Raw genomic sequence first — 27,767 nt, 5'->3', positions numbered from 1 at the left:
GTAGGCTGCGAGGTAGTATGATTGTTCCCCCCCCCCAAGGTGGGGGGCGATGGGCAAGAGGCCCATCTCGACCACCAGAAAAAGCCTCTTTACCCTTGACTTGCACTCACAGGCTCATTCAAAGAACCAAGACGGCAAGAGTACAATTACACAACATGTTACAGCCTATGCAACACCCCCGTAGCCTCCGGGTAAAGCCAGTCGAGTGTGGTAAACACACCGCCTTTGTCTCGATTCGGTCCGTAACCCTCTTGATCAAATGAGAAATTCAGCTGGAAGGAAGGAGGAACCCGGAAATCGGGTATCCAAGAGGTGGGATGGCCCTCCCAACAATTCTCTCTTAATTTCTGCAGCCGCGACCGCTTCTGTGTCGCACGGGTGTGACGTAGAAGACAAGCGCGCAAGCATGGCGGCCAGCGGCAAGAGGCCCGAGCATCGCGGCCCCCCAGAACTAGTAAGAGAGACAAAGAGGGGAGAGGGGGGCGAGGACTACCAGGGGCCGGTGGAGCGCTCGTACCTGTAAGCCCCCAGGACCAAGAATTGAGCCTCCAAGCAGAGAGGCAGCCTACCTTGCCTCCATGCCTTGCTGCTAGGGTGCTTCCTTCCATCCTCCCTGGAGCCACCTGGGTGGCCAATGTGGGAAACAGAAGACGACCAGGTGTTAGCTATATCGGTCTATGCCAACCTGGTGTCCTCCAGATGGTTTTGGAATACAGCACCTGTCAGCCGGACTAATGGACGTTGTAACACAGTTCACTTGGAGGGCACCAGGTTGCCGACTGAGCTGTGCGGTGGCGGGGAATAGATCTCTCTTTTTATGAGCCGAGAAATTCCTCAGTTGCTGTTAACTCTGGTAATCGGAAAGAACCTCCCATGTCAGGAGGCAGTCCATCTTGTGAAAAGGAAGCTGAATTTTGGAAGATTCAGGGCAGATAAAAAAAGAAGTAGCTCACATAGTGCCTATTTGAACTATGGAACTCATTCTCACAGGAGGTAGCAATGGCCACCAACTTGGATAGCTTTGAAAGAGGATTGGACAAATTCATCAAGGCCACTAGGGATGATGGCTGTGCTCTGCCTGCACGGTCTGAGGCTTCTGAATACCAGTTGCTGGAAGCCACGGGAAGGAAGAGTTGCTGTTGCGCTTAGGTCTTGCTTGTGGGTTTCACTTTGGAGCATCTGGTTCGCCACTGTGGGAACAGAATGCTTGACTAGATGGGCCATTGGCCTGATCCAGCAGGCTCTTATGTTCTTGTTAGTCAGATCCTTAAGGGTGCTTACATTCTCTCTTCAATGCAGCCGCCCATTTCTCTTTCTTTTCCCAGTTCTACGATGAGACTGAAGCCCGAAAATACACACACAAGTAAGGCAGCCTTGGGCTGAGGAAAGCATCTAATCTCTTTATTGAACTTATTTGTTTAAAGAGCTTTTAAAGCATGTCTTAAAACAGTGGTTTTTAAAGTGGGTGGTGCCTCCTGGGTGTGCTCTAAGAGGCAGGGTCCTTGGAGCTGTCAAAATGGATGGAGGAAAAATGCGCAGAGGATGTCCTTGATTTAAAAGAAAGACAATGTGACTGTTTTGGAGGTAGTAGCTAAATGATTTTTGAGGAGCAGGATATATGGAAGAGTTGCGGTGGTCTGTAAATAGATGCTAGTAATCCAGTCCCCAACAATTGTCAGTGGTTGTCATCTCCCCCATCCGTACAGACAGACGCAATTCTTTTCTACTGCATGGCATTGGTGTGATATGGCTTTTGTCCTGTCCACCTTAACACTGGAACACCTGTTTTACCACTTAAACATCTGGGATAGATGCAATGCCTGTGTATATTCTCTCACTCCCCTACCCCACCCAAGCTGCCTTGCAGACATCCAAGAGGAGCTGGGGTTTGTTCACTGCTTGTTTTGGGGCATTTCCATTCTCCAGCTCTCGAATGATTGAGATCCAGTCGCAGATGTCCGAACGGGCTGTGGAGCTGCTGGGTCTCCCCGAGGACCGGACCTGTTTCTTGCTGGATGTTGGGTGAGCTTGCTGCATCGTACCTTTGAGTGTGTCGCTGTTTCTTTCTCTAAAATGCCGGTGTGGGAGGATCAGGCAGCTTCTTTTTTGCACCCAGCTTCCAAAAGTCAGTTTTGGTCTTGTCCTTCTTATGTAGGAGGTTATGCTTATTCCATAAGCATAACCTCCTACATAAGATTGGGGTGCTGATTAGTTAAGGAGCCTGTCCATCACAGGAACATAAATACAAAGAAAAGTCATTCTTCAGTTAAAGCTATAGAATTCACTCCCTTTAGAAGTAGGAGTGGACACCAGTTTGGATGGCTGTGGAAGAGGATTCAGCCATCAAATGGCTACTGGCCCTGATGGCTACAATCTCCCTCTTCCAGCTGGAAGACTCACAAGCTGGGAGTGCGCTGCTGTGCTTAGGTTCTGCATGTGGGTCTCCCAGTTGGAGCATCAGGTTGGCCACTGAGCACAGGATGCTGGGCTACATGGACCATTGGCTTGATTCAGCAGTCTCATGTTCTTATGGAACTCCTTCCCACTGGAGGTTGTGAAGCTTGCCTACTTGAGAGGCTTTAGAGGGGGATTAGACAAAATCACAGAGGATAATATGGCTGTTGAAGGCCATTATGGATATGCTTTACCTCCATGGTCGGGGGCAGCAATGCTTCTGAATACCAGTTGCTGGGAACCTCAGGAGGGGAGAGTTCTGTTGTGCTCAGGTCCTGCTTGGGGGCTTCCCAGTAGAGGCATCTAGTTGGCCACTGTGAGAACAGGATGCTGGATCAGATGAGCCCCCTTTGGGCTGATGCAGCAGCTACAGGGCTCTCCTTTCAGTAAGCTGCCTTATGCTGAGCCAGACTCGTGGTCTGTCTAGTCCAGATGTTGGGCAGAGAAAGTGATTTCCCATCCCCAGTTTTGTGAAAGGGGCTTGGGCAGGTGCTATTGAATGCCTGAATCCTGTTTGGCTCATGCTAAGAGATGAAAACCAGTCGGTGTTTCATTATTTCTTAACCTGTGCTGCTCTTCTGGTCAGGTGTGGCTCTGGTCTGAGCGGTGATTACATCTCTGAGGAAGGACACTGTTGGGTTGGCATGGACATCAGCTCTGCCATGTTGGGTGAGTAAAACTTTTCCCCATCCATTACAAGAGATGCATTTGAATCCTACATGTGTGTCCACTTGGCCAGCATATACTAATGGAAAGGGGTCTCTGAGATGTGTATTTTTAATAATACCTATATTTTCTTGTAATTATTGTCTCTTCCCTACTAAAGTCCTGCCTGTTTTCCATTTCATTTAGTCTGCTTATTTGGTAGTTTAAAGAGTATAATCCTAGCCAGCTAACTTACTATTGTCTGTGTGCAACCCATTCTTTTACGGGAGCTGTTTATTAAATCTTGCTGGTAACTAGATTACTTGTTCTGACCTTTATAGTAAATACTAGTAGCTCAGGTTGTCTCCTTGATGCCTTCCAGGACCTGTTTGAAATAAGAACTACTGTAGATGAGAAAAGTTCATTTAGGAGTATGTTTTATATTGAGTGATACCAACCATACCGATGCCATGATCTACAATAATAAACATGCAAAAAGTTCAGATTGACACCCTTATTTACATACCCCTTTGGCTTGAGACGTCCTGCATTGGACTGGTCAAAACTGGCAGGAATGGTAAAATCCTCTCATACTCTTAATCCTGCACAGATGTAGCTGCAGAAAGAGAAGTGGAGGGTGACTTGATGCTGGCAGACATGGGCCAGGGCATCCCCTTCCGGCCAGGAACCTTTGATGGCTGCATCAGGTAAGATAACTCTGCTGGGAGCTTCATTCACCAGCAAATGCAGAATGAGATTCTACTGAGAAAAATAATTGAGGACAGGTGTTTCCTTGCTGACCAGACTCCCCATTTTCCCTCCTTGCAGTATTTCTGCAGTGCAGTGGCTATGCAATGCTGACAAGAAGACCCACAGCCCCCCAAAGCGGCTGTATCGGTTTTTCTCGACTCTCTATACTGCTTTGGTAAGGGCTTCTCAAACCTGCTTCTTCCAAACCATCTACAGTGGTGCCCCGCAAGACGAATGCCTCGCAAGACGGAAAACTCGCTAGACGAAAGAGTTTTCCATTTTGGAGGTGCTTTGCAAAACAAATCTCCTATGAGCTTGCTTCGCAAGACGAAAATGTCTTGCGAATTCCTGCGGGTTTTTCCCCCTTTCCCCCCTTTTTCTAAGCCGCTAAGCCGCTTATCAGCTGATCCGATAAGCCGCTAAAAGCTGCTAATAGCGCTAATCCGCTAATCCGTCAATGGGCTTGCTTTGCAAGACGAAAAAACCGCTAGACGAAGAGAATCACAGAACGGATTCTTTTTGTCTTGCGAGGCACCACTGTACAAGGGGAAAGGATACCACAGTATTCCTGCATCTTTTGTACATTTAACTTGTGCAGTTTCAGCTACAGTGGTACCTCTACTTATGGACGCGATCCGTTCCGGGGTGCTGTTTGCACCCCAAAAAGTCCGTAAGTAGAGCGCTGCTTTGGCGCGTGACGTGATAGAGTGCTCCTATGCATGCGCGAAGCACACAGATCGCTCCTGTGCATGCGTGAAGTGGCAAACCTGGAAGTAAATAATTCTGGGTTTGCCGCGGTCGTAACCTGAAAAAACGCAACGTGAAGCAAACGCAACTCGAGATATGACCGTATATGTTGGCAAGTTGGGAGCGCTCTTGCTAGATCTCATGGGAAGCTAGATTGTCCTGTGAGATCTGGGACTGATCCTGGGATTGCATCGGAGTGTGGGGGAGAAGGGACCAAAGAGGGAGGGTCCTTCCACTCTCTCTCTAATCCAAACATGCCCACAAGCCTAAGAAATTTAGAGACTCCCAACAGAGATGCTTGGCCAGGTAGCAGGATGCTGCATAGGCTGTTTTTGATTGTCCTGTCTTCATACAGGCTCGAGGAGCCCGTGCCGTCCTCCAGCTGTACCCAGAAAACTCTCAGCAGGTGCGTTTCTTGTGGGAACTGTGGGGCGGGGGCAGGCATGGCACAGCCAGAGGCCTGGAGCTGCCAGGAACAGGCTGAAGGAGGCTTTTGGAGGTCGAGGCTCTGGATAGATCCACAAGGGCCTGCTGCTTTTGGTTCTGTGATGTGCCTGGATATCTGACACCCCCAAGGACTCTTTGGGGGCTCATATAGGAGTTGGTTTGCAGGGGCCTGGTGTCATTGGCACCCTTTGGCATGCAGCCTGCCTTTTCCCACAAGCTGATGGTGTTTAGGGAAGCCAGATGAGGCTCTGCTGGAATTTATTTGCGTTTCTACTTCACCCTTTTCTCAAAGTTGGCGTACATGGTTCTCCCCTTCCTCATTCATAGAGGAGAAGGCTGTCAGTGGCTACTAGCCATGCTAGTAGAACACATCTCTCAGGGATTCTTTAGCTGTCATTCCTGCACTACAGGGGGTTGGACTAGATGACCCTTGGTGTCTTTTCCAACTCTTTTGATTCTTCCTCATGCCTGACTGCATGTGGCTTTAGCTGAAGTTGTGGTTCCTAAACCCCAGTCAGGTAGAGACAAAGAATCAGGAGTTAAGGATGGACAGGGTTGGCATGCTATGAAGGTCCCGTTAGAAGAGGGAGCCCCCTGCCCCAGCTGCTCAGACTCACCTGTCTTCTATTTCTCCTGCCAGCTGGAACTCATCACCTCCCAAGCCATGAAGGCCGGCTTCACAGGCGGCATGGTGGTTGACTACCCCAACAGCGCCAAAGCCAAGAAGTGAGTCCTCTTCCATTTGGAGACCAGGGAGGGCTCCTTGTTCTGCCTTCCATGTTGCCTGGAGAGGCTTTTGCAGGGCCAGAGCAATGCAGGGAGGTTGCCAGAAACTGACTCTCTGCGCTGCGTTGTGCTGCCCTGCCTGTGATGGCGAGCAATCTGACATGAGGGACACATTTGAATCCTGTGTACACCAAACCTGGTAGTCATTGGAGGCCTCTAAGGAGAAGGGGGCACCCAAAGCAATCTAGCTCACTTCTGTGTGACTGCTGACTTCCTTGAGGCTTTAATCGAGGCCTCTCCTTTCCCAGGCAAATTGCTCAGAAAGGCATTTCATCTTCTGGCTGCTCTCCAGCCGGAGAACGCAACCTCCTGGAGTGGAGAGCTAAGAAAAAACTCTTCTGGCAACATTGGAAAGCAGCTACTGATGGGGGTTGACAGTCAAGGGGGCAGGTGGGCAGGCTAGTAGCTCCTCTCTGAATAAAGTAACTCCTTGTGGGCTGCCAGGAGAACTTGGTGCACAAGTATCTCCTTTAAAAAACACATGTTCTCTTTTTTCAGATTCTCATTATTTTGTGTCTCTTTCCCCAGGTTCTTTCTCTGTCTTTTTGTTGGTGCAGCAGATGCGTTGCCAAAGGTAACAATCTGTGGGACTATTGGGGGTGGGCCATGGGGTGCACCAGAGATGCAGGAGAGGGTTTGCTCTGAACAATAAAAGCAGCTGCATCGCTCTGGTTTTCTCCTCTCCCCTGAGGCAAACTGATGTGCTGTGTGTGTGTGTGTTTTTCCACTTTCCCCCGGCAGGGTCTTGGCACAGAATGCAGTGATCAGGAGACTGCGAGGGCAAAGTTTACCAATGAAAGGTATTGAGTCAGAGTTGGGAGAGGCCTGGGGCCACAGAGGCAGCGCTGTTCACCTTGAATTGGGGAGGCTGTAGAGGACCTGGAGGAAGGGAGAGCCTGCTGTCACAGCTTAACTGCACGAAATCATGCCACTTTTTAACGTAGGGGATTTATTGATAACCATAACGTAAGAAGAGTCTGCTGGATCAGACCAGTGGCCCATCTAGTCCAGCATCCTGTTCTCAGTAACCAACCAGATGCCGCAACTGGGAAACCCGCAAGCAGGATTTAGGCATAAGAGCCCTCTTCCCTCTGGCCTCAGTCTCTCAACCTTGCAATAGGAACAATAGTGGTATAGCACAATAAAATTCAAATCACTAACAATTAATTGCACATTTGTTCAAAATCCAGTTCAAGACAGAGCAATCTGATCCTGTGATAACAGCTTTTCTAAGTCTGATAGTCATTGACACCTCCTATTCCCCTCTAGGTTATCCCCACCCCCTGCCAGGGGTCTCTACTTCCCGCTTTGGCAACCACTGATCTAAAGCAATTCAGCTGCCCTTTCCAGACTGTGTAGGCTTTGCACACACACCCTTCCCATCAGCAAATGTCTCCGCCCTTGCAGCTGCATAAGGCGAGACCCACCCTCTGCAGCTTGGGGACAGACAGAGAGTAAGAGCCCGAGGTTTTTCATCGTGGCACCCGGAAGCTCCTGGTCGCCATGTTTTCCTGCCTCATACAGCCTGCCCTGCAAGTGTCACAGCCCTCCTATGAGAGCCCAGCAAATCCCCAGAATAGCAGGCCAAAGATTGTCATGTATGGTTTTAGTGGCATTTGTTTTTTAAAACCTGTGGTGGTTGCCGGAGGGGATACTCCTAAAACATTTTCACTGGCAGTATAGCGATCAATTTATTTTTAAAAGTGCCCCTTGGCCAGTCAGTGGCAGGACCGATACGGTGGTGGTGGAGACAGGGGCTGGTTCCTGACTTCACCCTTGTTCTCTTCCAAGGACACGGTTCAAGAACATCAAAGGGAAGTCTGCAAAGAAGAGTCGGGACTGGGTCTTCGAAAAAAAGGAACGGAGGCGGCGGCAGGGCAGGTAAGCCTGGCCTTTCCATCCTGGGTGTGTGGGGCCACCCTTGGGCGTAGGCAGGTCTGGGGTGGTTAAACTTTCGTGAAGGAAGCAAGGGTTGCATTTGCCCTCAATCTGTAGGCTGCATGCGTTCAGCGGCTGTGTTATTGTCGTAGATTTTTGGCCAGTTAGGATGTGAAACACAGTTTTATCAGCTTAAGCAAGGGAAGTAAATTCAAAAGGCCTGTAAGAGCAGGCCAAATTTTTACAAGCTTGCAAATGAACACATCAGAGCACATGCAGCATTTCAAGGCCATGTAACAGGCAGAAGTTGCCATTAGGTTTCAGGCAATGACTTTGTCAGGCAGAGCAAAAAGTAACATCCCAGGCTACAGAGAGGAAGAAGTAAGGCCTTATAAAAATAATTAGCAAATTCCTTCACACATCTTCAGAGACCTGGGCTACTTTTTTGCAACACCCCCCTCACCAACATTAAAACAATTTTTGCTGCCTATACTCCCCTTCCTTTCTACTGCCTATTCATCTTAAGCTATGTACCAGTGTGTCTATTAAGATGTTCTCCAGGAAACTATCCCCCACACCCATGCGCATGCACACACAAAATTACACCCTTCCTCAGCTGAGGATGATGGGTTTCCCCCTCCTGCCCTGCTTATCAACCAATCGATCTAATGGATTGGGAAAGGAGCAATTTGCAGCCCCTAGAAGCCACCCAGTGTTTTGTCTTGCGGGGGCAGAGGGTGGCCCCCTCCCAGAGTAGATCCATTTGTTTATTTCTTTCATAAAATTTATACACAGATTGATCTTTTTAAAAAAAGCCCTCAAAGTGGTTTTTTTTTGGGGGGGGAATCCCCAATAAAATTAACAACAACAATTGAAGACTTTTTGAAAAGCTAAAACAATAGGCTGAAAGCAGAATAAAGCTTGCATTGACTTTCTAAACATCTGGGTAGGCCTAATGTGCATGTCTGATATCACTAGGCGGGGAGTTCCAAAGTGCAGGTGCTGCCACACTAGAACAGAGTTCTTACAGATGCAGAATGGGTATTACATGGCATCTGTAAGAGTGCCTGTTCTGGTGACTGAAGCAGTCAAGTGGATGTATATGGGGTAAAGTGATACTATAAGTAAAAAGTTCCCAAGTTGTTAAGGACTTGACTAACACCTTGTACCTGGCCAGGTAGCGAATGGGCAACCGGATGTAATATCCTGACAAGGTAAATATAAAAGATGGTCAAATCCTCCCCCCTTCCTCACATACCTCGTTACCCTTTCTTCCCTCTTTCACACTACCCCTGCAGGGATGTCCGGGCAGACACAAAGTACACTGGCCGGAAGCGGCGACCTCACTTCTGATCGCAGCGCCTGTTGATCAGACCCTTCCTTAATGGCACGGAGCATTTTGGCACCAGTCTGCGGCCTCTAAAAGGGATGTGTTATCAGCCAGGGGATTTTCACGCAGGACACTTGACTCCCTCCAGACTGGGCTCATTTTTTCACCAGACCCAGAAAGGACTGCTTTGAAGAGACAGAAAAGTAGCATCTGCCCAATTTTGCTGCGGGGGGGTCCTTCTGCTGCAAGACGGTGGCTCGTCTTTTCCAGAGCCCTCCATCACAGGCAGTGGGGAGATGAGATTCCCCACTGCAACAAAAGAGTCTGGCTAAAATGCTTTGAAACATAGGGTAGAAGGCGCTGGGGGGTGGCTTCCCCCCCCCCAATGTTGCTGAACTACAACCACCATCATCCCTGACAGATGGGAGTTTGAGTCCAGGAATATCTGGAAGAGGGCTTCAGATATTTCCCACCCAAAAGATGGAACTTTGTGGCAGCAGCTATTAAAATATTTAAAAAATACCTTTCCTGAGATGGTGGATTGCTAGATCAAGTGGGGCTGGCTGTACGCGGGGTTCTCTGTGCTCAACTCCACCCCCTGCCCTCGATTCACAGACTTAAATTAAGCCACCCTGCCTAGCTGCAGTGTAAGGGGTGCAGGGGGTCCTGAGGGCCACAAAGTGTTGCTGGAACACTTCCATCAGTCCTGAGTGGCATGGCTGATGGACAGAGGGATGCTGGGAAATGTAGACACAAGAGGGTCTGGAGGGCCACAGGTTCCCTGCCCCTGAAACACAGGCCTATGTGTGCATTTATCCTGCTCTTACTATTGTCCAAACCTCTTCTTCTGCCCTATAAACTTTTTGGAAGCAGCCTCGCTCCTTTGGGCACATAAAACATTTAAAGTCGCATGGAGGAAACCACACTGCCTGGGTGCATAGAGTGCATGTAGGCCTCTCAGCTGCCAGAAAAGCTGAGCTCTCCATGCTGAAGGTCCTAGTCTTCATAAGAAACAAACAAGTGTGGAAAACACCCACAGAAAGGGCTTAAGGGCCAGAGCACGGTAAGAGTTGGATTTTCGGGAATAACTTCTGCATCTCTTCACCTTCCCTAACTCCTAAGCATCGAGGCATGTCGCTCGCCTTCCTGTATGTTAGAGAGGGACAGAGTGTTAAAACGAGGTGGCTGCATAGTCAACAGGAGGACAACCCCCCCCCCCAAACACACACACAGAGGAGCCAGAAAACGCTTCACAGATATAAACACTTTTTTTTTATTCTACATAAAATCCATCCAGAAAAGGAAGCTGCTTTTCCACCTGAAGTTTTATAGAGGGGGTTTTGGCGTAAAGAGTAAACTAAGCAGGCCAGAACGTCGGAAGAAGGCAACAGACGGACGGACAGTTCCACATCCACGAAGGCAGGAGAGCGAGGCAGCTTGTGAGGGGAGAGAGAGAGAGAGAGAGAAGGACACTTGGCTTCACACAGCAACACAGCGATGCTACGAGACTCCAGGGGAGGCCTCCGCAAAGATGGATCAATAAATGTCCTTTCCCTGTGAGGAGGCAGAATACTGGTGGTGGCACTTCAGGGCTCTCTGAATTAAAAAACAAAATACACATATACATACACACCCCAACAACTGGCAGGTTTGCTGTTTGGTGGGCAGAACAGCTTCCAGAGCACAGACACATCACGGATGGCTCAGGTTTCGACATGCAAGGAAAGCAGGGAAGGTCTGGAGGAGGAGCAAAGCAGCAGAGGCCACCAATGGCAAAATGCCGCCACGCCAGGCTGCTTGCAGAAGATTCTGGGCCAGGAAATGTGGGGAAGAAGTAAGCGAATGGCAGAGAGCAAAGTCTACAAATGTAACTTGCACGTGCTCTGCAGAAAGAGGGTCTTTGGCCCCTGCCCCAGCTGATGCAGGGGGAAGGAAGGTTTGTGGTCCTGCAGCGAGAGAGAGGGAGACAACCTCCTCAGACTACAGAAGGACCACACAGTTGTTGATGCAACTGCCGTGTGGGACTCTTGGCAGGTCAGAGCCTGGAGTAGTTCTGCAGTAGGTGCAGCTGAGGTCCTCTCGGGAGCGGAGCAGGCCTCATCCTGCTCATTCCAGGGACGCAGCTTGTGAGCAGAGCACGTTCTCTCAGGAGGCAGAGCAAACGCCTTGTTAAAAAGGTCTCATTGCACTCCAATGGCTAAGGGAGGAGAGGGCGAGCTCTGAATCCAGACAATGGCAGTGTTGCTTTTCTCCAAGAGACCTGCTGGTGCTGGGAAGCAGCTGGAAGAGCGGAGTTAAAAGACCGGGGTGGGGGTTGGCACTTGCTGCATTGCATATGTAACTGGCAGCACCCTTAATGGGCTCTGGGAGAGGGAGGGAGGGCAGAAACCCCTCTCCTTGTTGCAGGGACGGGAGCCAGCCATGGCTCTCTCGATGATGGGCTGCAACTCCCATTAGGGCCATGCTGTTCGGGGCTGATGGAAGTCCTGCATTGCAGAGAGTCAACCTAGATGAGCCTTTGGGTGCCTTATAGTTCTGTGGTTCTGAGTTGGGAAGGCAGGAACATCTGGTTTCCCACCCATGTGCAACCCACAGCTTCTCTCCTGTCCCCCTGGCCCAGGGACAGATGGATTCAACACAGGGTCTGCATTTCCAACAGGGTGAGCTATTTGCTCAGTCACCCCTGGGAGCAGCTTGCCACCATCACCTACTGCTAGCAGGCACAACCGGGTGTGTGTGCTTTTGGCAAAGGGAGTAACTGGTCTGGCAAGGTGCACACAGACTCATGCAGAGAGATGCTAGGCACAGTCTTGCACAGGACAGGGAACCTGTGGACGGACTCCTAGCAGCCGGCACAGAAGTGCAGAGTCGAAAGAGACCCCAGTGGGTGATCTCTTCCAACTCTCTGCAGTGCAGGAATGGTCAGGAATGAGGGGGGGCCAGCAACATTTGGGGAAGCCAGAGATTAGCAGCTCGAGAAACTCAGTTATGGATCTTAAGTCCATGGAGGGTTTCCCTGAGAGGGTAAAGCTGCCCACATGCGAAGTGTTGAATTGGTGCCACTGGGAACATTTTGGAAATTCTGGAAGGAGGCGCCGTTTCACACCTGGAAATTCAAAACACGAGCTTTGCTGCTGTGTAGGGCTTGAGAGAGAGAGCCACAGCACATTTGGACAGGAAGATTTATGGACTGCAAACTGCAACCCTCTCCATCCCCCAAAAAACTAAGACGCTATTCAGCATAGGCCTGAAAACCTTGAGAGAACATCTAAAAATAATGGGGATGGAGCATCGACAGCCTGCTTTTATTGACAGGTGGCTGCTGCCTGCTTCTAAAAGTGTCCTTTATAAAAACAACAACAAACCATTGCATTTGATTTAAATCTAGAGTTGTGCACCACCCCGCGGCTGCCTTGAGTGAAAAGATGGCATCCTGTTTTAAATAAGTAGACAGGCCTTGATGGTGTAGGGCAAGAACCTGGCAGGAAAAAGAAGCGTCTCAGAGCAGAGTCAGAAGGGACCAGCCTGACCATTCTGTGGCTGGAGAGAGCAGGGGGTGGAAAGAGAAAGAGAAAATATTGGCCCTTCCCCTGGGAGAGAGCAGGGTCCAATTTTGCACACCTTTGTTGGCAAACTCACCTTTGAAGGCAGAGAGGAGAGAGAAGAAAGAGAGGGACCTCACTGGGATGGAAAGAAAACACAGAGGAGGTGAGTCGTTGGCCAGTGGAAGCGAAGGGAGGGGGTGTCCCTCTGAGGAGATCAGGTGGGGAAATTGCATGTGCCTGTGGCCTTCCTCCCACCCACCACCCACCCCACTGCACTGGACACGCAGCATTAACACAAACAATCATGCATAAGAGATGGGAGCAGTGCTGGTGGGCCAGTTCACCCCGGGGGGGTGGTGGCTGCTGCTGCTTCTGCTGCAGGGTCTGGGGGGTTGCGGCTGGCTGGCTGCCTGGGCCCAGGCACTCTCCACCTCTGCGCCCCCCTCCAAAAAAAGAGTCCTGGGCTTCTAGCCGAAAATCCCGCCAACCGTTGAGGCGATGACAATGCCCAGCACCACGCAGCAAATGACGATCATGATCTTCTTCTGCAAAGAGAGGAGGAGAACATCAGACAAGCTCTAGGCTGGGTCGGGCCACTTGCCCATCTAGTCCAGCCTCCTGTTCTCGCAATGGCCAACCAGATGCCCCCCCCCCAAGGGAAACCCACAAACAGGATCTGAGCGCAGCAACAACTCTCCCCGCCCCGTGGTTTCCAGCAACTCACATTCACATTCCGACTGTAGAGGGAGATCAGAGGCATTCTGGCAAGTAGCTGTGGATAGCCAATTTGGCCAATTCTCTCTCTCCCCCCCCCCCAAATAATTTGTATTAAGTTTTCGATTTTGCATTTCAAAATAAACAAACTTTAAAATATCCAGGGACTTCCCTCCTTCTCCTTCCACGGTATCATACCTCCCTGCATATTTTACTACAACCGTTCAAAACAATTTTCCACTTTTACATCCGTCAAAAATTACTTACTCTGTTGAATTTGTCTTAGTGCTGCCAGCATTTTCAGCTGTACAGTTATTTTCCATATATTCAATAAATAGTCTTTAAATGAATGTTCTTCTTGCTCTCTTATTCTATATGTTAAATCTACAAGTTCTGCATAATCTGTCAATTTAAGTTGCCAGTCCTCTTTAGCTTGGACCTCGCTCAATTTCCATTTGGGGGCTAACAAAACACGGGCCGCAGTTGTTGCATACATAAATAACCTTTCCTGACCCTAGGAATTACAAGTCTGAGTTATTCTCAACAAAAAGGATTCTGGTTTTTTTGGGGGAAAGTGTTTTCAACATTTTTTTCCAATTCATTATAAATCATTTCCCAATACACTTTTAACTTTTTACATGTCCACCACGTGTGGAAAAACATTCCCTCTGCTTCTTCACACTTCCACCACGTATCTGAATCTGTTTTATAAATCTTAGCCAACCTACTTGGAGTTAAATACCATCTATGGAGCCAGACTGCAATGTTTGGCTGCTGATACACCGCAATGTGGAAAAGCAGATAGCGCCCAACCCTATTGGTGGCCTTTGCTGCCTGCAATGCTTCTTTATCTGCAAGGCACTAACTTACCCGCCTGGCTTTGCTCTGGTACTTGACTGCTTTCTTGGTGTCTGAGACGGCCCTCTCCACGTAGTCCACTGAGTGCTCCACGTTGTATTCAATGCGGTCAATCATCTCGCCCTACGCAGCGGAGGACGCACATACGTTGCTCTTGTTTTAGCAAAGCCACTGGCAGGGGCCTCCACCTGCTCCCCCTTTCCCTCCTGCCTGCTCACAAACATCTTCATTGGGGGTTTGCAAGAGGGCAGATTCTCCCACTTCCCATTCCAAGCGTTCAGTCCCAGACCTGCCAATAGGGAGTCAGAAGGAGAGAAGGAGGAGGAAACGGATTAAATTGAGAACCAGTGCAGTATAGTGGTTAGAGTGCTGGACTAGGACTGGGTGACCTTGGGCCAGTTACTGCCTCTTAGCCTAGTCTACCTCGCAGGGAATAAATGGGCAGAACCATGTCCTGCCACTTTGAGCTCCATGGAGGGGAAAAAAAAGGTAGGATGCAAATGCAATAAATAAAAAGAATAAATCACAGGCAACAGGGAGTCCGGTTTTGCACAGAAAACATTCAAAGAGACAGGAGGGAAAGGCTCCACAAAGTGATACAAAGACCACACATGTTCCAGCAGCACACCAGGAAGGCAGCAACGATAGCGACCACAAATGCATGCAGGAAGGAACACAGATGAGGCACAACCCATTCCCAGGTCTTACTCCTCTTGACCTACCTTGGCTGGCAAAACCAGAAACGGGTGCCCTCCCAAGGGAGCACAGACTGCCCGGACCAAGCTGCTCCAAGACACAGCTGAGGAAGGAGGCTGAATCCTCCCTTCCGCTAGCCCCCTGGTCCTGTTTCCCCTTGGGGGGGGGGCAGAGCAAATTGGTCCGCAGCAGGGACTAGAGGCATAGTGAGCCTTCCACTACATGCACATAAACTGAGAGACGTCAAGCAGGGCTCTGGTTTCAGAGGGCTGTACCCCACACCTAGCCCTACTCAGAGCAGGAAGTAACTGAAGCTCTGGTTGTTGTTTAGTCGTTTAGTCGTGTCCGACTCTTCGTGACCCCATGGACCAGAGCACGCCAGGCACTTCTGTCCTCCACTGCCTCCCGCAGTTTGATCAAACTCATGCTAGTAACTTCAAGAACACCATCCAACCATCTCATTCTCTGTCGTCCCCTTCTCCTTGTGCCCTCCATCTTTCCCAACATCAGGGTCTTTTCCAGGGAGTCCTCTCTTCTCATGAGGTGGCCAAAGTATTGGAGCCTCAGCTTCACGATCTGTCCTTCCAGTGAGCACTCAGGGCTGATTTCCTTCAGAATGGAGAGGTTTGATCTTCTTGCAGTCCATGGGACTCTCAAGAGTCTCCTCCAGCACCATAATTCAAAAGCATCAATTCTTCGGCGATCAGCCTTCTTTATGGTCCAGCTCTCACTTCCATACATCACTACTGGGAAAACCATGGCTTTTACTATACGGACCTTTGTTGGCAAGGTGATGTCTCTGCTTTTTAAGATGTTGTCTAGGTTTGCCATCGCCTTTCTCCCAAGGAGCAGGCGTCTTTTAATTTCGTGACTGCTGTCACCATCTGCACTGATCATGGAGCCCAAGAAAGTAAAATCTCCCACTGCCTCCATTTCTTCCCCATCTATTTGCCAGGAGGTGATGGGCCCAGTGGCCATGATCTTCGTTTTTTTGATGTTGAGCTTCAGACCATATTTTGCGCTCTCCTCTTTCACCCTCATTAAAAGGTTCTTTAATTCCTCTTCACTTTCTGCCATCAAGGTTGTGTCATCTGCATATCTGAGGTTGTTGATATTTCTTCCGGCAATCTTAATTCCGGCTTGGGATTCATCCAGCCCAGCCTTTCGCATGATGAATTCTGCATATAAGTTAAATAAGCAGGGAGACAATATACAGCCTTGCCGTACTCCTTTCCCAATTTGGAACCAATCAGTTGTTCCATATCCAGTTCTAACTGTAGCTTCTTGTCCCACATAGAGATTTCGCAGGAGACAGATGAGGTGATCAGGCACTCCCATTTCTTTAAGAACTTGCCATAGTTTGCTGTGGTCAACACAGTCAAAGGCTTTTGCATAGTCAATGAAGCAGAAGTAGATGTCTTTCTGGAACTCTCTAGCTTTCTCCATAATCCAGCGCATGTTTGCAATTTGGTCTCTGGTTCCTCTGCCTCTTCTAAATCCAGCTTGCACTTCTGGGAGTTCTCGGTCCACATACTGCTTGAGCCTTCCTTGTAGAATTTTAAGCATAACCTTGCTAGCATGTGAAATGAGTGAAATTGTGCGGTAGTTGGAGCATTCTTTGGCACTGCCTTTCTGGTGGAAGCTCTGGTGGATCAGGTCAAAGGGGCCCATCGAGTCCAGCATCCTGCTCTCACAGTGGCTAGCCACATGCCCCAATGGGAAACCCACAAGGAGGACCCCAGCACTCTCCCCTCCTGTGGTTTTCAGAAGCATCACTGCCTCCATGGCTCATAGTCATCCATCTCTTCCTCCACAAATTTCTCTAATCCTCTTTTAAAGCCATCTAGGTTGGTGGCCATCACTGCCTCCTGTGGGAGGGAGTTCCACAGTTTAACTCAGCGCTGTGTGAAGAAGTCCTTCCTTTTATCCTGAGTCTTCCAAGATCCGGTTTCGTTCCGATTGTCCACTTGTTCTAGTCCTCGCTTCCCACTGGCATCATAGGGGACACATATCACCAGGCATGCAGGGACAGCACAGGCATGCAGCAGCCTCAGCGCAGGGAGCTGGGGGGGGAGGGGACATTACCTGCCAATGCCTGGGTGCCCTTCTCCAGGTGTGCACGGCAGCATGGGGGGGATAGAAAGAGGGGTCAGGAGGGGCAGGCGCTGAACTCCAGGAATGGAGGGTTGTCATCAGCTCAGCTCTGCTCAGAGAAGACCCACTGAAATCAACAGTCCTACATTAGTCATGCCATTCAGTGGGTCTACTCTTGAGTAGGACGAAAGTTGCAGAAAACCCTGGTTCTCACCTCAAAGAGGAAACCTCTTCAAGGTACTGCACTGCAAGGCGCCTGCTATTGATGGGGCCCACGGACCTTGATTTACATATGCTAATTTATTTTTAAATATCACAGAAGGGAAGGGAAGCAACTCCCCTTCCGACCAATCCAACAAAGCCATCAACTGATTTGCACCATAGCCAGATCCCCACAAAAATCTACTTAGTAAATAAATCCCCCTCCAATTTATTCAATTCCCGCCACCCCCCATCAGAATTCATTTATTGCAGGGGGTCGGACTACAGGTATACGACTCTTTGGGCTCCTTCCAGCTTTATGATCCTATGTGGTATCTACAAAAGATCATTCTAAATTAATCCCCCAAATGAATATCCTACCCACTAACTCAGATTTTATTTTATTTTTATTAATTTGATGTATATATCCGTCCCCCTTCATCAAAAGACCTCAGGGTGGTTCGCAGGATAAAAACACAAGGTAAAAACACAGGTAAATAGTTAAAACGAAAACAACAACAAAATAACTCCCTCTCCCACAAACATATGTAAAAGATCACACAAACCCATTTCGACATACCCAAAGCAATTGGCCCACCTGGAAACAATTGGGGGTCCCATTAGCCCCCACCCAACCGGATCTGCTCCAATTCACTGGCTGCATTTCGCAGCCGGGAGGTGGGAGCAGATGAAATTTGCAACCCTGTGCCATGTGTTTTGCCAAAGATATCTAGGGGAGATAGGTGGGGGAGCAGCGTGGGGGGCAGCTGCTTGCAGCCTAACAATTTCCTAGAGACAATGGATAAAACAAATACCATTAGATTTACAGTGGTACTTTGGTTCTCAAACGCCTTGGTACTCAAACAACTTGGAACCCAAACACTGCAAACCCGAAAGTAAGTGTGCTGGTTTGCGAACTTTTTTCGGAAACGAAAACATGCTCCATTTTAAGTGTTACGCTGAGGTCTGTCTGTTTTTGCTATTTATTTTGCGTTTTTGTGGCTCTTTTTGTTTTGCTTTTGTGACTGTTTGGAACCCAGTTCAGCTACTGATTGATTGTGTGACTGCAGTACATTGCTTATTGCTTTCATTTTATGGATCAATGGTCTTGTTAGATAGTAAAATTCATGTTAAATTGCTGCTTTAGGGGTTGTTTTTAAAAGTCTGGAACAGATTAATCCATTTTGCGTTACTTTTGATGGGAAAGCGCGTCTTGGTTTTGGAACGCTTTGGTTTTGGAACGGACTTCCGGAACGGATTAAGTTTGAGAACCAAGGGGCCACTGTACTGCTGGATAAGTGTTTAACGGTTCTTGTATTTGTTGAAAAACCAATCCAAAATTGTTTTTAAAAAATAAGTTTGGGAAACCCTGATCTATACTGAAAGACAGCAGCTCTCCAAGGTTTCAGGAGAGGGTCTTTTCTTTCCCTTCACCAGCAGGTCCCCGGATGGGTGCAAACAATGTAAAATTCAGAGTTAAAAACAGTTAAAGCACATCAGAAGGATAGGATGAGAAGTCCTGAAACACGCAGATACCAGGTGCCCAAGGCCAGGGTGAATCAATTCACATTGGAAGAGGCTGCTGGATCAGGCCAATGGCCCATCCAGTCCTGCATCCTGTTCTCAGTGTGGCCTGTGGAGAACCGGCAAGCAGGATCCGAGCACAAGAGCATCACTCTCCCCTCCTGGGGTTTCCACAGCAACTAGAATCTGCCCGCCCACTTCGCCCTCTGGCCCCGCCCATGACTGGCAGGTGGCTCCTGAAGGTGACACAGCCCTCGGGGCCAGACATTGGTTCCTCGACCTGCCAGTCCCAGGGGTCCACTCTGCAGTTTCCCACCCCTTCCTTCCTCCCTTCCCCCCAGCCTTCCCGCCCCCCAGATCAGCCCTTACCTGGCTCTCCACTAGCATCGCCATGTCCATGAACATATCGTGCAACTCCCGGATGCTGTTCTCGAGCTTGATGATCTCGCTGTGCCGAGTCTCGATCTCGTTCAGCGCCTGCTTCGTGATGTTGGAGTCCATGATGATCTGGGGATGAACCAAGGCAGGGCGTGAGCAGCCGTTGGGATCGGCGACCCCCAGGCTCCAGATCTTCAAGGGGCCCTTTCCACCACCCCCCTGCCTCGCCCCGTCTTGCATGACTCGGATGGAGAGAGTCTCACGATCCTGCCAGACCGCAGAAGTCGCTTCCCTGAGAATCGCGGCTTCCGTGGAAAAGGAAATGAAATGGCGTTCCTAGGCAGAACGGACAGCTCAGTCGGTTAGAGCGTGGTGCTGATGGTGCCAAGGTTGCAGGTTCGATCCCTGTATGGGACAGCTGCATATTTCTGCATTGCAAAGGGGCGGGGGCGGGTGTTGGCCTAAATCAGGGTTTCCCAAACTTGGGTCTGGAGCTGTTTTTGTACTACAGTTCCCATCATCCCTGACCACTGGTTTTGCTAGCTAGGGATGATGGGAGTTGTAGTCCAAAAACAGGAGACCCAAGTTTGGGAAACACTGGACTACATGATCCTCAGGTTCCCTTCCAATTCTACCATTCTGTGTTTCTATGGTTCTAGGCACTTAGGGTTTGGAAGTGCATTTGTGTTACGTCTGCAGAAGTCCAAGGAATAAGTCCGGGGGGGGGGGCAGGTGCTGAATAAAATTTACAGGGTTCAGGGACTGACACTCACTTGATGTGGGGGCAAGTTGAGAAATGACTCTAGGTGTTTAAGCAGGCTTCATTGTTTTCTTTTTTCCATGCCACAGATGGTTAACGCGGCCTGTCAGCATGGTTTGAAGGTGCAGTAATTTTATTGACACGAAGTAGATTAGGGAACAGTCCATACCTGGGCAGGAGACCTGGGCCTGCCTAGACGGCCTTGAGTGCCATGTGAAAAGCAGAAGAGAGAAAAACTAACAAGGCTTTGCCTCAGCGGCTGGGCTGGCAGCTGCCTGAGAAACGTTTGCGGTTTTGTTTTGCAAGGCTGCAACTCTAGAGGTAGAGAGCAGCCTCTGTTGCACCGGATGGCAATTAGGGACGAGGTCTCAGCAAACGCCCTTGGTGTTCTCCCCACTGTGGCAAAATAGTTGCCCACAGACTAGCTGGATCTACACTCACCTTTTAAATGTTATTAGAACACTAATATTGTTCTAAAACATCAGTTTTCGCCTCTTTTCCACAAAGTCTACCACCTGGTTTGTGATAGCTAGTTGCTCTGCAGCGCCCTCTGGTGCCACATTTTAATAGCGGCTGTATGGTTCTCAGGACCATTCCTTAACTTTTTCTTTAGCGTTAAAAACCATGAGTGTAGATCTGCCCGCTGCCAGGTCAAAGAGGTGGCACTTCTAAAGCAACCCCCATCTGAACAAAGAAAGTCTTCATTGGTACCCCAAATCTGAGACTTAAGACTAGCAAGATCACAAAGCTGGGGGGGGGGGCGGGCGGGGACGGGGGCGGACGATGACACACATACCCCAGAAGAGAAAATGGCAGGGTTCCCACTCTCCAACATATCCTCCAGCTCCTCACTGGTGGTGGTTCTGCCAGCTGCAAAGGGCACAGAGAAGTCAATGCATCCCTTTCTTTCCAACATGCTGTGGTTTGAGCAGTGGTCTGGGGTCATGGTGTGTGTGTGTGTGTGTGTGCGCGCGCGCAAAAAGACTCTGCAGGGTCCCAGACTCTGGCATCCTGGAGCTGCCCAATCAGCACAAAAGGGAAGCTTTCTAGGCACTGAGAATAAGTCTTCTCAGCCTTTGTGCTGGCAAGCAGTGAAAGAAGGGGAGACAGCTTCATAGGAGGGGCTTCCAGGGTCCCTCAGGAGAAGGCGCGTGGAAGAGCAACAAGGAGGACTTGCTCCATATGCTCCAAAGCTAAGCATTTTTTAGGAACTCTGAAAACACAAAGGATGTTTCAGTTTCAAGAGAATGGGGTGCAAGTTATGGAACTTAACACAACTTAAAATCACTCCAAAAGAAGGTGTTGGAGCCCTCCATGCACCCAGGGACGTGCGCAGAAAATTGTAGCTAGCTGAAAAGCAGCATATGGCGATCCACACTGCTTGTTGCAATGCAATCCCATTACTTTTTATTATTTTTGTTACCTTAGAAGGCCCTATAATCTTCGAAGGGACATGGCTGTGGCTCTCCTGAAGGGACCCTGCTCTCCTGAATTTACCAGGACACCACTGGGTTTGAGGACAGGCCATGGTTCTCTTTCTTAATATTTTATTTATTCATTAAGTCTATATACTGCCCTTCATCAGAAGATCTCAGGGTGCTTCATGATATAAAAATGCAATATAAAACCACAAATAAATAGAACAAAATACCGCCCAACCCTGGTCCCACATTTTAAAATATATCGATCAGCCAAAGCCTGGCGCCAAACGATGTATAATGAAGGTGCTAGCTAAACATCTCTGGGGACAGCATTCCACAAATAGGGAGCCACTGCAGAAAAGTCCGGTTCTCGTGTTGCCACCCTTTGGGCCTCTTGCGATTATGATCACAGAGTCCGGGTTGGTTTATATGAGGAGAGGCGATCCTTAAGGTCAATGTTTCTGCTTAGTTCCTACAGGATCTGCCTTCAAAAGGCACTTTTGCTCATCTTCACAACCTTCCTTTTACCCTCAGCAAGTAAAAGTGAAGATTGCAGACTGCCCCCTCCCTGTGCTCTGCCCTAGATCCCCCCCCCATCAGCTCATCTCCAGCTAAGGCTGCCGATTGGCTCCATCTCCTCTAGCCGGCTGCCCGCCTTCCCTCCCTCCTGGCAACCGGCTCTCCTCTGATTCCCAACTTCTCCCACTCAGTCCTTCTATTCTCATCTCTCCCAATCTCACCTCCACCCCCTTACCTGTTCCCGCCAGCTCCTCACATGCCCACCCCCTTTGCACTGGCAGCCTGAAAAAAGCCACATGCGCGCACGTCGCCTCAAGGCACTGAACAGCTTATCTGCCGCCAGGGATGCCTTGCTGGCCACAAAGCCCAAAGGCCAGGCAGAGGGGCCGGCTGCAGCATGCCCTGAGAAGCCAAGCAGGTAAGGCATGACCCGCAGGAAGGAAAGCAAGAGTCGCAGACCTGTTGGACGCAGAGGAATGGTGGGAGGAACCAGCTGGGGAGCCCCAAAGGAGAAGGCTCAGAGCCAGGGGGGTGTCGGTGGGACAACAATGAGTGGTCAGAGGGAGAAGACTGGGAAGAGGTGTCAGAAGCTGAAGAGGTGACGGGCTTAGTGAGCAGGGAGAGTCTGTGGCAGAAAGGAGTCAGGCAATAATAATAATTTATTATTTGTACCCCACCCATCTGGCTGAATTTCCCCAGCCACTCTGAGCGGCTTCCAACAAAGACCAAAAACACACTAAAATGTCACACATTAAAAACTTCCCTGAACAGGGCTGCCTTCAGATGTCTTCTGAATGTCAGGTAGTTGTTTCTCTCTTTGACATCTGATGGGAGGGTGCTCCACAGGGTGAGCACCACTACCGAGAAGGCCCTCTACTTGGTTCCCTGTCGCTTTGCTTCTCGCAATGAGGGAACCGCCAGAAGGCCCTCGGCTCTGGACCTCAGCGTCCGGGCAGAACGATGGGGGTGGAGACACTCCTTCAGGTATACTGGACCGAGGCCGTTTAGGGCTTTAAAGGTCAACACCAACAGTTTCAATTGTGCTTGGAAACATACTGGGAGCCAATGTAGGTCTTTCAAGACCAGTGTTATGTGGTCTCGGCGGCTGCCCCCAGTCACTAGTCTAGCTGCCGCATTCTGGATTAGTTGTAGTTTCCGGGTCACCTTCAAAGGTAGCCCCACATAGAGCGCATTGCAGTAGTCCAAGCGGGAGATAACTAGGCAATGAAGAGTCACAGGTGTCTCCCCCTTCTGCTGTGACCAGCTCCCCTTCCCTCTTGTCTCCCTGAACCAGAAGAGGCGTGAAGAGGGCAGAGGAGTAGGTGGCTTCATGCAGGTGCAGTCTCAGATTGCCTGGAAAGGAGGGGACTTGGGGAGGTGGGGACCTTCAGTTTCAGCAACTGCTTCACGGGGGCAAGATCTACCAGAAATAAGTTGCTGTGCTCATTAGGCCAGACACTGCTGTGCAGATCTCGTTTTTGCTAAGAAAGTTTCCGCACAGGAAGGTGTGTCTGGGGTGAGGGTGGTTCAAATGGCTGAGCTTTTGAGTGTTGCTGAGGTGGTGTTTGTTCCTTCCAATTAATTAGAAGCAAAATTTGAAAAGGTGTGCCAGACACAGCACAGTGTTACCTAAAACTGCCCTTTTCTTATAGCCAAGATCTCCCTAAAATGTTTAATCCCATTCAATCCTAGTCAGCCAAAATCCTCCTGCAACGCTTTCTCCTTACAACAGCCCATCTAGTCCAGCATCCTGTTCCCAAATGTTGGGTGATAACGCCGAGGCCGGTGCCTCCCCCACAACACAGCATTGCCCGGAATTCATCACTCTGGTGTCCTGTCACACTGATGTGACCCATATCCAAGGACATGAGCTCATGACTAGCAGAGTCCAAACAGACTGAGTCTTGAGGTGTAACATCTAAGCCTAATTTAACACACACAAAATCAAACGTAACATAGCAAAGAAAACATGGCTCCTCTCTCTGTCTTTCTTGTTATTGCAAAAGCAATAGCTGTACAGTGGACGCTCGGGTTGCGAATGTGATCCATGCGGGATGCAAGTTCGCAACCCGCAGTGGCGCGTCTGCATATGCGAGGGTTGCAATTCGGCGCTTCTGCACATAGTGCGATTTAGCACTTCTGCGCATGCACGACCGCCAAAACCCAGAAGTAACCCGTTCCGGTACTTCCAGGTTTCAGCGCGTCCGTAACCTGAAAAAAACGCAACCTGAAGCACCTGTAACCAGAGGTATGACTGTACAGAATAGAAACAGCGTACCTCACTTTCTGCTTGCAAGACTCCAACAATCAGTGCTGGAATGTAAACACAGACATGTGACATGTAACAATCCCACACATCTGCAGCACGGGAGGAATGGAATTCCAACGGTAGCCAACCAGATGCCTGTGGAAATCAGAGGATCATAACTCCCATCCGTCACAGCAAGCACGGCCTGATGATCAGGAGATCATACAGCTGGAAGGGACAAGTGTCATCTAGCACAACCCTCTGCAATCTACCTAACAGTTACATGCCCCCCAGCCCACATTTTACCAGCTTTTACACAAGAATATAATGGGGGGCTTTGTCAAGAGCTTTACTGAAATTGAAATACACTTCCCCTTAATTGGTCAGCTATGGTTCCGTGGCTGGGGGCTCTAAAATTCCTGGCACCTACTTATTTAGAGGTAATTTTAATCTGTTTTAATATTTTAACTTTTGTATGTTTTAAACGGCCTCGGCCCAGTATACCTGAAGCAGCATCTTCACCCCCATCGTTCAGCCCGGGCACTGAGGTCCAGCTCTGAGGGCCTTCTCGGTGGTGGCGCCCGCCCTCTGGAATGCCCTCCCATCAGATGTCAAGGAAATAAACAACTATCTGACTTTTAGAAGACATCGAAAAGCAGCACTGTTTAGGGAAGTTTTTCATGTTTGATGTTTTATTGTGTTTTAATATTCTGTTGGGAGCTGCCCAGCCAGATAGGCGAGGTATAAATAATGAAATAATAACAATTAATTATAATGGTCATAATCATCATCATAATAGTATGATTGAGAATTTTTCTCCATTTTATTGGTTTACCTTTTTGTAAACCAGTTTGAGGGTTTTTTAAACAATCAAGTGGTGTGTGTGTGTGTATAAAATATATAAATGAAGTTGTTGTTTCATTATCTTTCTTTTATAGTGAAATTCTACTTTTTCTGCTAAGCATTGAGAGAAACAATGAGAAGAAATCAGTAATTTGAGCCTCACTTCCAGAAACAGGAACTAACCAATATTGTCACCATGCTGGCCAGGAAGCTTCCAATAAAAGGCACGGTAGCCCTGAAAAATAGGACGTTTCCCATACACAGTGAATAAGATAATGCCTGTGTGTGTGTGTCACTAAAGACAAAGACAAGGCCTGAATAGTCAGGAGAACAGCACAGAAAATAGGGGAATGAAACATTTGGCAGTAGTGAATTCCCTGTAAGGAGAGAGCGAACAACGGGCAGCAATTCTCAAGAGAAGGGGGAGCATGGAAGCAACTCACTTATTTCTAGCTGCCTTTGGATCCTGCCCTTGCAGCGCTCCCGGTAGTCCGACTGGGTGGCGTTGTACTCTGACATCACCTCCACAAACTTCCGGGACAAGGTGGAATGCTGGGCGGGTGGGGGAAGAGAAAACATGGCTGCCATTATTTTCCAGAACGGTAAGCATGTTAGTCTGTCCGCTGTAGCACCGACAACCAGGCATCCAGAGATCTCCCCGTGGTCGCAACTGGACCCACACCAGACGCAAAATGTGCCTCGGGAATTTCAAACACCGGCACCAAGAGGATTCTGTGACAATTGATTTACTTCTGTTGATTTTATTGCATTTATTTCCTCTAAGGAGCTGAAGGTGGAGTACATAGTTCTCTACCCCGTTTTATCCTCGTGACAAGCCCATGAGGTAGGTTAGAGAGAGAGCACATGGCTGGCCCAAGGTTCCCCAGCAAATTTCTTGGCTGAGTGGGGATTCGAACCCTGATCTCCCAAGGTCCTAGTCCCGCAGTCTGACCACTAGACCACACTGACTAGCCATCAGTAGGCTTTCTTAAGAAAAGTAAGTTTTCCTTAAGAAAATCTACTTCACACACAACATATCCTGCAATTCATGGTGTTTGCAATGGGGCAGAGGAAGAGCAGGTCCGGGAAGCCCCTTTGTGGGGGGAGGCGCGGAACCTAAACAATTGACCGTAGAAGTCAGAACCCTGGCACCATCACTGACCCCTTGGCCCCGCCAGTTGGGGGGCTGATGGGAGCCACAGCCCCCCGCCCACAACACCTGGAGCATACAGGTTGCGCCTCGCTCCTCTAGACGGCCCCACCTTCTTCTGCTCCCGATACCCTTGCGTAATTCAGAAGAGAAATAAAAGACTAAAGCACGGAAGAGCATCCCACCCACCCGCTGCTTCCTGCTTTCCGCCCCTGCTCATGCACCGCAATTCCTTGCCTCTGATTAAGGAACAGGCGGCTGCACAACAAAACATTTTCACACTTGCTCTCCCCGGCGCATTGCCCATCTGCTGCGTTTCGGGGAGTCAGAGAGAGAGAGAGAGAGAGAGAGAGAGAGAGAGACGTTTCTTTGGAGATCAGACTTGGCTGCTCATCATCGTGTGACGGGGAGGTTGGGGGGGGGGCGATGACTTGGAACTGGCTTTGTTTGTTGTGAAGACGAGCTGTTGGTGCCCTTCAGCATCCACAAAGGCTGGGGAGAGGGGAAAAGTCAGGCTCTTCCTCCCCAACCCCGTGGGAAAGGGGGGGCATCTCACCAGGAGCCACCCCCAAACCAGCTACTTCGCCCCCTCAGCCTTAATCCAGCCTTCTGCTTTGAAACTGGACCAGAGATGGATGAATCCCTCCATTTCAGCTGCTCATTTCTCAACCCCGAGTTCAGCTCTTGTTTTGAATCTTTTTAACAGAATTTGTCAGCACTTTTCATATGCCATTTTTCCGAACGGGCACATTCTTGCAAGCGATTCCCCTAAAATGTCACACCTTCTTGTATGTTGTTGTTTTTTTTATATGATATTTATTGAAAATTTTTGAATTACAGAGAAAAAACAAAGCAGAAAAAGGAAAAGGAAAAAACAAAGAAAAAACAAACCACATCAAAGAATACAAATTCAAAAAACAAAAATAGACCGCAAACAGACAAAAATAATTCCATCATTCTCAAATCCTCAAATCTCATTACCTTCTTTCTTTGACCTCCTCCCTTTTTTTGTATCCTGGTTAATAATTATCGCAGCAAATCCTTTCCAAATTTCATAGTATTCTGTCATTACATTACCTTAATCTATTTTCATCTTATCTTATAGAAAACCTTAAAAACTTAAAACTTAAATCTTATTTTTACCGACTTCTCACAACCATAATATTCTTACCTAATTCTTTAAACATTTTTGCTAGAGCCAAGTAATTTCGTTCCAACATTTTTCTAACATTCATCAATTTTATAAAACAATCCTGATAATAACAAGAGAAGTAAAAACAATCCAATCTTCATCCAGCGTCCCTTCCTCCTGGTCCCGGGTTTTTTCAGTCCTTTTTATCCCATCGATCTAGCGCATTAACCTGGTAACCTTATATCCGAGGCCCTTAAATCTCTTCCATGTCCCTTCCACAGCTCTTCTTCATATTCTCCTTTCACTCGTGGGAACTCCAGCTTGGTGATGTTTTTGACCCTTTTCAACAAATCAGCCCCTTTTCCATAGTCCAGACTCAACTCCATGTGGTATTTAAAAACATGTTTCAGAATCCCCAAAATTGAGAGCCCCCACAGCTCCAAACATCTCACGGCCCATTGCCAGACTTGGAAAGTCCAAACATCCCTGCATAGGGGGGTCTATCCAACCCCCATTTCTAAACCAATCCAAACTTTATCTTTCCAAATCTGGCTTTTTCCAAGTTCATTTGTCAAATCCAAAAGCTCATGTTCCTGCAAGGCCGCAGCTCCCTCCATCTCTGGCGTCCAAGATTCAGCAACATCCTC

At 48.9% G+C, this 27,767-nt stretch overlaps 2 protein-coding genes across 3 annotated transcripts in view; one reads left to right on the top strand and one right to left on the bottom strand.

Annotated features, from left to right (window-relative positions):
- The first annotated feature begins 338 nt into the window (after positions 1-338).
- On the top strand, positions 339-9,559 carry BUD23 (BUD23 rRNA methyltransferase and ribosome maturation factor). The gene is made up of 12 exons (XM_082201545.1): positions 339-454; positions 1,326-1,363; positions 1,927-2,022; positions 3,041-3,123; positions 3,710-3,806; positions 3,928-4,024; positions 4,952-5,002; positions 5,684-5,769; positions 6,358-6,403; positions 6,571-6,629; positions 7,621-7,710; positions 9,006-9,559. Exons 1-12 carry the CDS (start codon positions 407-409, stop codon positions 9,058-9,060), a joined length of 846 nt encoding a protein of 281 aa, XP_082057671.1. The 5' UTR covers positions 339-406; the 3' UTR covers positions 9,061-9,559.
- Positions 9,560-10,286: 727 nt separating this feature from the next.
- Positions 10,287-27,767, bottom strand: part of STX1A (syntaxin 1A) — a 44,463-nt gene continuing 26,982 nt past the window's right edge. Inside the window, exons 6-11 of one of the 2 annotated variants that reach the window (XR_014214145.1) lie at positions 25,282-25,390; positions 20,604-20,677; positions 19,039-19,176; positions 16,936-17,071; positions 14,167-14,443; positions 13,100-13,127 (exon numbers count right to left, since the gene is read on the bottom strand). Coding sequence is in view for 1 of the 2 variants with exons in the window: in XM_082201585.1 (XP_082057711.1) it covers positions 13,050-13,127; positions 14,167-14,277; positions 19,039-19,176; positions 20,604-20,677; positions 25,282-25,390 (510 nt within the window). In the remaining variant the exon portion in view is untranslated. Of the gene's footprint in view, positions 13,128-14,166; positions 14,444-16,935; positions 17,072-19,038; positions 19,177-20,603; positions 20,678-25,281; positions 25,391-27,767 lie in introns of both variants that reach the window. The other variant, XM_082201585.1, reaches the window with a different exon arrangement.

Source organism: Podarcis vaucheri, assembly GCF_965113315.1.
Source record: "Podarcis vaucheri genome assembly, chromosome: 15".
Classification (NCBI taxonomy): domain Eukaryota; kingdom Metazoa; phylum Chordata; class Lepidosauria; order Squamata; family Lacertidae; genus Podarcis; species Podarcis vaucheri.
Note: the sequence above shows the minus strand (reverse complement) of the source record. Positions and strands in the feature narration are given on the sequence as shown.